The following is an 11,134-nucleotide window of genomic DNA, read 5'->3' on the forward strand; positions in this document are numbered from 1 at the left end:
CATCTGTACTCGGTGATTTTCCAGTTTCTTCATACGTATTGAATGGAGAGCATTTATGGGCAATTTTATTCTAAATTTCTAATTGCTTCAAAGGCACTTTTATTTTATACATTTTTCCTCTGACTTAGAAAGCTTATGATGCTTGTCTAGTGTACATTCAACTTCCTGCACTGAACTTACACATAAATGTAATTTTTCTTGCCTTCAATTATGTTGGACTTAAAGTAGTTATAATTCTTGAATATCTGGAGTAATCATTTGAATAGTTGCTACACTTTGTTCAAGATTAATCAATTAATCAGATATTCTTCTATGACGAATGTTAGGATTTGGTTAGATTTGTAATTGAATCATATTTGGATAATAATTAATATTTAAATCTGCTTGAGATAAATTAAGATTTAAATATTAATTAGAGGATAAACCTAACTAGATTATGATTGATATTTAAATCTATTAGAGATTGATTAAGATAGATTTAGATATTAATTGGAGTAGAAATCCTAGATATATTAGGATTGGGGTACGTTTTGGTGGAGCCTTATAAATAGCTCTTTGTGGGTTTGCTTTTTGATGTGAGTACGGGAGAGAGAGAAAAGGCCTCTTGGGTGCCGTACCAGAGAGAGAAAAAGAGAGAGAGAGAGTTATTTAATTATGCTTTGAGTGCACCTAGTGCACGGGTGCATGTGAAGGATTGTCTTCTTTATGGATTTATAGAAGACGAGAGAAGGGTAGAAGAGATTCAGAAAGAGGGCTCGGGTTGTAGCTACTCAGTGCAGAAGAGGAGTCAGGTGTAATCTTCTCTTATTTAATGAATCTTATTTTACCAGCATATTTTTCTCTTTTATGATTGTATCAGCTTTTGCTGAGGAGACGGGTTTATGGTAAAAATCCGATTTAACGTTTCCGTTGCGGAATCCCAACAATCGATACCGGATCCACAGCAGTCGGTATCGGAGCGGGTTGCGGATTCACGAGATCCGGTACCGGGGCGAGTACCGGATTCCCAACAAGTGGTATCAGAGCCGAAGGTTACCGATCTGCGGGAGAGATCGACGGAGATGGCCACGAAATTCGAAATCGAGAAGTTCGACGGCAAGAACAATTTCGGATTATGGCAAATTAAAGTACGAGCTATCCTCGTACAGCAAGAATTGGACGAGATGTTGAACGGTAATGAGGCGAAGCCGGCGGAGGTAACGGATGCGGCATGGTCGAAGATGGAGCGTAAGGCGCTGAGTACGCTTCATCTATCATTAGCAGATGAGGTTCTTTACAACGTAGCCAGCGAGACGACACCGGCGAAGTTGTGGAAGAAATTAGATCTGTACATGACCAAATTCTTGACGAACAGATTGTATCTGAAGCAGCGACTGTTTACGTTGCGGATGCAAGAAATGGCGAGCCTACATAAGCATCTGAACATGTTCAACAAGGTGGTGGCCCAGTTGACTAGCATCGGAGTCAATCTGGATGACGAAGACAAGGCACTGATTTTATTATCTTCGCTACCGGCGACATATGAGTATCTGGTGACCACGTTGCTTTATGGCAAAGGGACCATAAACGTGGAGGCGGTCACAGCGGCGCTTCTCTCGAACGAGATGCGGAAGATGACTCAGGAGTCCGACACGCAAAGTCAGGATGTAGGACTGGTGGTGACTGCGAAGAAGGAGGCGAGAATATCGGCGACCGGATATCGACAGAAGAAACCGCTATCTGAGGTAGAATGCTTTTACTGTCACAGGAAGGGGCATATCAAGCGCAATTGTCGAAAATTTCAGAATGATCTGAAGGAGTTAAAGCGACAGAAGGAGCAAACTGTTGTGAACCAGGACGAGACGGTATCAGCGACGGCGCAGACAGCAGAGTCGGAGATGATCGATTCTGATGTGTTGTATGCGGCGACCGGAGGTGCGAAAATTTCGGACGATGCGTGGGTGCTCGATTCGGCGTGTTCTTTTCACGTATGCCCGGAAAATGAGTCTTTTGCCACCTATAAGGCGATCAAAAGTGGAAAGGCTCTCATGGGGAACGGGACGGCGTGCAAAGTTTTGGGAGTCGGCATGGTGAAGATCCGAATGCACGATGGGGTCGTGAGGACGCTGACAGGTGTTCGGCACGTTCCTGGATTGAAGCGGAATTTGATCTCGTTAGGCGCATTGGACTCGAAGGGTTGCGATATTTCAGCTTCAGGTGGAGCTATGAGGGTCCGAAAACGAGATCGGGTCGTATGCGAGGCGAACAAGCGTGGGAACTTATACGTTCTGAACGGGAGCACAGCCAGAACGGGAGCGAAGACGGTTTGGGTTCCAAAAGTTCGCGGATGTGCAGTTGCTCGAGACGAAGCGACGGATGCGGCGACATCGAGCCGAGGAGACAAGCTCAAGGTGGAGCTTGCATGGTGAGCTCGACGTAGCGGTTGAAAATTACAAATCAAACCAAGGTGGAGAATGTTAGGATTTGGTTAGATTTGTAGTTAAATCCTATTTGGATAAGAATTAATATTTAAATCTGTTTGAGATAAATTAAGATTTAAATATTAATTAGAGGATAAACCTAACTAGATTAGGATTAATATTTAAATCTATTAGAGATTGATTAAGATAGATTTAGATATTAATTAAAGTATGAATCCTAAATATATTAGGATTGGGGTACGTTTTAAGTTGAGCATTATAAATAGGCATTGTGGCTCTCTTTTTTGAGAGGAGTACGGCTGGAACCATTAGGGTGTCGTACCAGAGAGAGAAAAAAGAGAGAGAGAGAGTTATTTTAGTGCACCTCGTGCACGGGTGCACGCGGAGAGGTCTTCTTTGTGGGTTCATAGAAGACGAGAGAAAGGTAGGAGAGATTCAAAAAGAGGGCTAGGGTTGTAGCTACTCTGTTGCAGAAGAGGAGTCAGGTGTAATCTTCTCTTATTTAATGAATCTTATTTTACCTGCATATTTTTTTCTTTTATGATTGTATCAGCTTTTGCTGAGGAGACGGGTTTATGGTAAAAACCCGATTTGACGTTTCCGTTGCGGAATCCCAACAATCGATACCGGATCCACAGCAGTCGGTATCGGAGCGGGTTGCGGATTCACGAGATCCGGTACCGGGGCGAGTACCGGATTCCCAACAACGAAATGAGTAAGATAAGGTTCCTTCTGCATTTTTATCTCTTCTGCCTTGTCAATTTGTTTTGCTGGATATGCTACTTGTAGCCTTCAGATTTTTCAAATCTTATTTTGTATTGTTTTATTTTCAGATTTAGTTATCTAGAATATCTTGCACGCGTAAAATATCATTCTAGAAGTTGGTTATGGAATTCTGGAATATGTTTTTGGCGAAGCATGCTGTCTGAAGCACACTAAACTACTAATAACTGCCCAAGTACAATTTCCTGTTCATGCCTAAAGTTGATCTTGTTTTATTGCATTGATTTTTTTTTTTTCTCCCAAAATCTGTAAGTGCAAACCTATTGTATCAGTTGTTAGTGTTTGTTAATCCTCGTTGTGCAAGTGTAGCATAGATATGTGCAAGTGTAGGCATAGATAACAATTTGTATTGCTCTGATTTTCATATAACACAAGCTCTGACAGCTATTGAGTGCTCAGAAATCTTTCAGGTTCAGTAGAATACCAAACTAGAAAATTTCTCTGCCCATTTTCCTTTTTTTATATTTAGCTTTGTGGGTTGAGTGGAGTAACATTTTACGATGCATGTATCGATATCGTGATATATGGCTGTTGGGCCGACACTAGGGTGGTTTTAGTTCTATGTCTTGATGCATGTTCATGGTTGGAGTCCTTTTTATTATATCGATGCTTTTACTTGCATATATGGCTTTTAGTGCCAGAAAGCTAAGATTCTCACCTTCTAAATTCCATTTGAAGTTGTGCAGAAACAGTTCTCTTTTGGTTCGACATGTCTATTGTTTAGGTGTTGTCTTTACCTCCCCTGCGCATTTGTGCATCAAAGATTGAGCAAATTGAATGTGGTGGGTCCTAAGCAGCAAGTTACAATCAACTTTGTTTGCTAGTCTAGCTATTGTCCTTTTGATGGAGACTGAAGCATTGCTGTGTTTCTGCTGCAATTTCTTTCATTTTGCTTTGTTCAGTTCTGTTTTCAGATAATCAGCAACTTTTTTGCATTGTTTGGCTTGGCGATTCAATTTTCTACACCCTTCTAGTCTCTGTCGTCTCCATTGGACTCATTGAAACATTTGTTGCTTTCGGTGAGTAAAGTATCCATGCTTGTGGACAAAAATTTGGCATGAGAGCACCATTACATATATTATTGTTGCTAGAATCTAGTTATAGCTATTTTAGTTGCCCATTTGGTACTTGCAATGGATTATGAAGAGATTAATCACTAGTGCTTTGCTTGGAAGAGAGCAAAGGTGTGTGTAATGGATATTGTACCCATGCTTGTGGACAAAAATTCCACTAGAGGCCTGGGATGCGCCACACGACTGATCAGGTAGCCTCTATATCATCATGCTCACAGTTTAAGACTTAGGAAGTATAATGAGACTGCTTAGATTGTGTTCTATATAAATCTTATCCCCATCGTAAGTGAAAAATCGAGAGGTCTTTCCATAGCATGAAGATACAGAAAGTGTTTAGGTCGTTCTCCGGACTCTTCTCTGCTTCTCTCTTTCTCTTGCTAACTTTTTCGGGTCATCGTACCCTTTCTCACTGGCCTTTGGCCGGATTTCTTTTCTTTTTTTTTTCTATAGTTTTTGTTTCATTATGTATGAAGTTATTTTCCCAATTTTGTCACAATCAAGTTAAGTCTTAGTCTCTCTTTTGTTCCTCTCTTCTTCTACTTGAAAATTTTTTCGTCTTCTCGAAACTTGTCTTTCTTCTGTTTCTTCACTCGGCATTGCAGCTGTCAAGCACATCTTTTGGAGCTTGATGGGTCCAGAGGAGAAACGGTTTTTGGCATGGTTCGAATCGGGAGTCGGATCAACAATGACCTCTTGAAGCTTGTTTTTCCCTGTCGTTATTTTTTTCCATATTTCTTTTTTTTTTTTTCCTCCATATTTTGTTCCTTACGGCCATTAACATTTAGGTGCTTAAGTCAGTTTTTTAGTTGATAGGCAGGTTCAGAGGACCGTTCTATATTTTTTTTTTTCTCCATGCTTCTTCAATCTTATAATAAAGCTCTACTTTATTAATGAATTACCTACGAGCTTCACTCAAAAAACAATTAGAGTAAAACGGTAGAAAATTATGATCTAAAATTAAACAAAAAATTAGATTGAAACAATAGAAATCTAAGATCTAAGATTAAATTATTGATTAGGCTTTTTATTGGGGAGGGTGGGGACGAGTGAGAGGGCAGTTGCAGAATCATTGTGATCACCCTACGCCGGACAAAATGATTTGCATGTGGCTAGAGCTTGTAGGGCTTCACCAAATACTACTGCTTTTCTTCTACCCGCTCCTCCCATTCATGCGATGGGGTAGGCAACTTCTTTTCGCTAGTGGGGCGCTACGGAGACCAGACCACCACCAGATGTGGCTTAACCGGAAAGCGACTTCAAAGTTCAAACAACTCCAATAATATCAAATCTAATTTAATTTAATCTATTTTTTTTGAGAGAGAAAAGTAATATACTATTCACTTTGTTCGTTTTTTTATAAAAAAAAATTAGTTAAAATTATAAAATAATTAAATTTTAAATTTTGAATTCTGAATATCAACCATCAAGTCCTCTGTTACTTACCTAAGGACGAAGGACGGTCGGTAATCTAATAACCTATTGTTATTAGTTTTTATTTGATAAATAACAAGAAGCGTAGCTGAGTTGGTGCAAAGCCAACTTAATTTTTGTCCCCATCTCCCAATGAAATTTCCCCATCAAATACGCGTGAGTGTTAACCCATTGCCCTCATCATGCGGTGAAAACAGCTCTTTTACTTTTTCAGCTACAATGATCACCGGTGATCCCTTTGCCTCATGATACTTTGTTATATCCAACATTATTTGTCTCATTTTTCTAGATGTACGCACTGGTCATTGCAGTCAAAAGTGTCTGACACTGTGTAATCAGGCAATTTATTAGTGTTTTACTAAGGACCTCTATGTGTCCCTACTGTAGGATTTAACACCTTTAGATGAAGTGTTCTAAATTCGCAACAAACTCCACATCTGAAATAAAAGCACCTTGTTAAATACTGTGGGGCTAGGTATTTAAGCAGCGGTTAATTAAGACATTGGACCTCACCTACCTGGTATTTTTTCCGGATATATGACATGAACTTAGATAAAAAAAGTTAAAAACACACTCTTCTCAATGACTCAGATTGTATTATGATACGCACCTCGTCTTCCTCATTACGTTTGGCCCCTTTCACAGCTTTTGGCTTCTGATTTGCTGCAGGGCTAATGATCAACGATGTGGGGTCGATCAACCTTCCAACATTGGATTGGGTCCGTAGCAGGTCTCAGCATCAGCGAAAATAGAATTTCTAACCTCTTCGAATAACAAGTACTAGACCAATTTAAATAATTATTAATTTTTTAGTTTAATTACGACAGTAATAAAATTATATTTACAAATGAACTGATAATTAACTGAAATATTTTTTAAAAAAAGGATGAAATCTAAAAAACAAAACAAAGAATAAATAAAGGGGTAAGTGCATATGATCGTTTGCTACAGAGACATCCATTGGTATCACGTAGAAAGTATGTAAATAATATCTTTGCTTATCTTAATAACTTCAATGGCAAACCACATTCTTATTATTATTAGTCAGTTTATGGTATTTTAAATATCAAGCACTTGATGCTACCAAATTTTTTATCATTAGACTCATTTTTTTGAATAATTAATTTCACCTCTTAAATCATATTATTCAACTAACAACTAACTAAATTTTAGAAGAATAACTATTATTCTAACACTATAAATTTAATTCAAAGACCGAAAATTTAGAAGTACTAATGACTTTGTATTATTAGAAGCATTACAATCTAATTTTGTTATTCTTGTTATTATTATTATTATTTTTGTTGTTCATCTCACTCTCTCTCTCTCACTGATTTAGGTCCTCGCCTCATCAGGGCAGGGCCCTCTAAGTAAAATCCAAAATGTAAAAGGGGCTCTATAGAAATTCCTCTTCTTCGGGCTTTTTCTATACTTCTTTTCCTCTTCATCAAAAGACGCATGCATTCGCATTCTCCTTCGCTCACCATTACTGCTTTCTCCTGTGAAGGAGGGAGAGAGCGAGAGAGAGAGAGGGAGAGAGAGGGAGCTTTTTATGCACAAACCATTAATTATTCCTCTCCTCGCTTTGTTTGGTTAATTATGGACCGAGAAACCACTCAAAGTTCCCATCTTGGTGTTGCTCACATTGATTTTTCTCTTTGATTTTGTCTTCTCCCCTGGTTTTAAACACGCCCATTGCGATTTCTTAATCCACTCGTAAGTTTTCTGCATACGATTTTCTTTTCTAATTTGTATAACGTGCTCTTCAATGTGTTGGGTCGGGAACACAAATGCGTTCCCGTTTTGGAATGTTTCTTACTGAAGCTCTATAGGAATTGAATTAGAACTCTAAAGGAACCCCATTTGCTTATACTCTAGCTTGTTTCAGCATTTTCCTTGATTAAAGCCACCAATTGTTTCAATTTTTGCAGTGCCCTTTCTGTGTCACATAATAAAAATCGCAACTTTAGCTAGAACTAGTAGACTCTTCCCCAAATGTTAGTACAGGGAGAAAAATCCCACAAAGACCTCGAGGCGGGGCCCCACCGTTGCCCGGCAACGGCGGCGGCGGTGGCCGGTGATGACTCTGACGAGAGCCTCTGCTTCTCTGACACCGAGGACCGGTCGTGGCATTCTCGCGATAACTCAAATTGCCCGTCCATTCGTAGCTTAGGGGAAGAAGCATTTGAGCCTCGTAGGAAATCCTCCTTATCAAATTGCTCTTTTGAATTCGATTTGGAAGACGGACTCTCAGAAATTGAATCGAATTTGGAGAAAATCGAAAGAGATTGCCGGATTTGTCATCTCGGTTTGGAAACTGCGGCTTCGGAGTCAGGTTTCGCGATTGTGTTGGGCTGTTCTTGTAAAGAGGATTTAGCTCTTGCTCACAAGCAATGCGCGGAGACTTGGTTCAAGATTAGAGGAAATAAGTAAGACCAATTGATTCAACTTTAGTATCTGTTTTGATTCTCCTTTGCATAGTTTGTTAATTTGAATATTTTTGCCCTGCTTTTCCTGCAGTAGATATGCATGAGATTATGCCCGCATTTGGGTTTAGGTTATGTTGTTTATGATTGATCAGTGATAGCCGCTACATGTAGTTCATGTATACATGAATGGTTATGGAATCTAAGTATTTTTTTTTGTTTCTTATAATGGCAAAAGAATCTAGATAATGAGGTAAAGGTAAAAGAGATGATAATAAATTAATAGAACCTAAAGATTAAAGTCATGAAGCAGGAATCAGGACTACCATTGGTAATCAAAACATGTTTGCGGTCCTTCACTTTTCCGCCCACCATTGCTTTTCTCTTTTGTTCCATATTCACATAAGATGGAATTTTAACTTACTAATTTTTTTAGCATAGGTATCTTGTTTCTTGGCTAAGTATACCAACTGTGTAAAATATGGACTCGAGTATATTTCTCTAATTATTGCTTCTAAGCTAAAGGATTTGAGTTCAATATAACTTTACATTTATACTTTTCTGTTTCTTTGTAGGAATTACGTATATATTTCTCTTTCCTTGTTGCGATTACATTGGAAAGTGCATTTTTTGCTCCACTTATTTTCTCTCTTGTAGCCGTTATATTAGCTAATGTATACTTAGAGGTGAGCATGCACTAAAAATCAGTTAAAAACAGTAAGATTTCTTCGTAGCTTTTTTTAATTTAAAGTGGCACTTCAAATATTTGATAACTTCGGAGGTTCATTATGGTTGAAGGTGTGCTTTGCATAAAGTATTTCTATCTGAGGTTGATGAACTTTAGCAAATGCTACAATAAGGGCTAGATACAAATAGATAAGAACCAGAGAAATTGTAACTCAAGTGCGAGAGTTTATTCACTAAAGGGTCAAGCATACGATATACTTTTATAACAAGTAATAACTAGAAGATAATTTATCTTATAATGTAAAGGCCCACTTGTCGTCCCTTTGATTGGAAAAAGAGTTACTACCACGAAACCACCCACAAGTTGAAAAACTAGAAGAGTTTATACAAGCCTATTGCAGTGGCGTGCAATAACTAAATTCCTTCCCATATTAATGATGATTCTCTAGTGCTAACCTATTTCATGGGCACTATTGATCATGGCATTGGTAGAATATTTTTTCCATTCTTGTAATTTGGAAATATTTTATGAATTGGTTGTATGTTTGAAATGTCCATGGAATGAGAGTCATCCTTTTTTTTTTGTAGTTAGACCTATGACTTTCCAAATTAAGCGCATTTTCTAAATGGACAAACAAGGTACTTACAATCATTTCTATTATGGTCATCATGATTTTGTTCATCCGGGACATATACTGGTGTGACAGAGTTTGGACCTATTGCTATTGAAATTCTCATAATAGGTGTGATAGAGATTAATGGAAGGTCTCGGACTTGATAATTGGCCCAAGTAGATCTATTTTTTCTTCCAAATTGTGTTCCAATTCTTTTTTTCTTTTCACGTTGTTTCTCCGCGATGCATTCGATACACGCTTCTTTTCAAGGCCCTTTGGTATTATATGTGTCCTCACCATGCTGAATTAGTTATCACTAATTCACACAATCCTGGAAAAATTATAAAATCATGTCGTAAGAGAATACTTGCTTCACTAGCTTCTGCCGTAAATTAAGAAGTTTAGCGGCCTCTCTGCTTTGCACACGAGGTTAATTAAGCAATCTCCTTACTTTTTGATTCAGGCTATGCCATAATGTTATAGCAGCTTTCATCAGACATTTTGCTTTCATATTCTTATGTCGGATGTGGTTATTGTATGCTTAAATTTATCAGATTTGACGATGTTTCTTCTCTTTAGTGGTACATTTTGAAAGATATGACAGCTGCTCTTGCTTCCATTTTTACTAGGACCTGCGAAATTTGTGGCTCAACCGCACAAAATGTGGTCGGTTCCGGCGAGACTGAGTCCACCGAGCAATCAAATGAAGCATCCAATATGACAGCGGCGCCCCTGCAACAATCTGAGACACGAAGCTTTTGGCAGGGGCATCGGTTTCTCAACTTCCTCCTCGCCTGCATGGTCTTCGCCTTTGTTATTTCCTGGCTCTTTCACTTCAACGTTCCGGGATAAGTTCGAGAACAACATCTACTGTTTTCCATCCTTTATGCCGACTGCTTATCCCAAGGCGAGGCTACTGCTGGAAAATTCTGAAGAAGATTGGGTGAAAATTGATGACTCTTACCAAGAATCTGTGGCCTATTATGGAATATTACTTGCATTGCAAAGGTGTTTTTATGTAAAAGAAGATAAATGCGAGCCGAAGGGATCTGAGATCTGAAACTGCAGGTTTATTCTGACTAGAGGTGGAACTGAGAGTGTGGGATTGGTAATGTGCTGCCGATTTAATAGTCAGATATCTTTCGTGTATTTGTTCCTAAACGTTTGATTATGTATTGGCATGTGTTCTTTTATTAAGTTTGTGATTCATGTTTCGCAAATATGCTGGTCCTTCTATTTGGAATCTGTTACCTAATCTTGTTTCTTTTTTGTAACAAAAAACAGTGACTACATGATCCATAACACATAGCTTCTAATCTTTCATTATTTTTAATTTCAAGTATTACAGAGGTTAATTGTTGAAATCAAAATCTGTAGGTGTTGAAATCAAAACTTGCAGGTGTTGAAATCAGTAAAGATCTGAAACTATTTTGGTGAGTTAGCTCTAATCATCCAAGCGAAATATTCAACAACCTAATGGATGGGAGTTGATCCTATTTTCTATAAATTTGGATGGTGGATAGGAGTCGAGTAATTTTGTGTGCGCAACCACTTCCTACTAATTACCAACCTGTAGAACAGATCGAGCAAGCTCATCTTGTGAAACAAGTCATGCACACTAGCTTTTAATTCTTTAATTGAGCTAATCACCGTTTGCATCTACGGTTGCTTAAGGTTTAATCTGATAGTTAGGCCGGCTT

At 38.5% G+C, this 11,134-nt stretch overlaps 1 protein-coding gene across 1 annotated transcript; it reads left to right on the forward strand.

Moving 5' to 3' along the window:
- On the forward strand, window positions 7,070–10,738 carry LOC109728040. The gene is made up of 3 exons (XM_020258316.1): window positions 7,070–7,423; window positions 7,639–8,136; window positions 10,064–10,738. Exons 2-3 carry the CDS (start codon window positions 7,703–7,705, stop codon window positions 10,284–10,286), a joined length of 657 nt encoding a protein of 218 aa, XP_020113905.1. The 5' UTR covers window positions 7,070–7,423; window positions 7,639–7,702; the 3' UTR covers window positions 10,287–10,738.

This window comes from Ananas comosus, linkage group 23, assembly GCF_001540865.1.
Source record: "Ananas comosus cultivar F153 linkage group 23, ASM154086v1, whole genome shotgun sequence".
Classification (NCBI taxonomy): Eukaryota; Viridiplantae; Streptophyta; class Magnoliopsida; order Poales; family Bromeliaceae; genus Ananas; species Ananas comosus.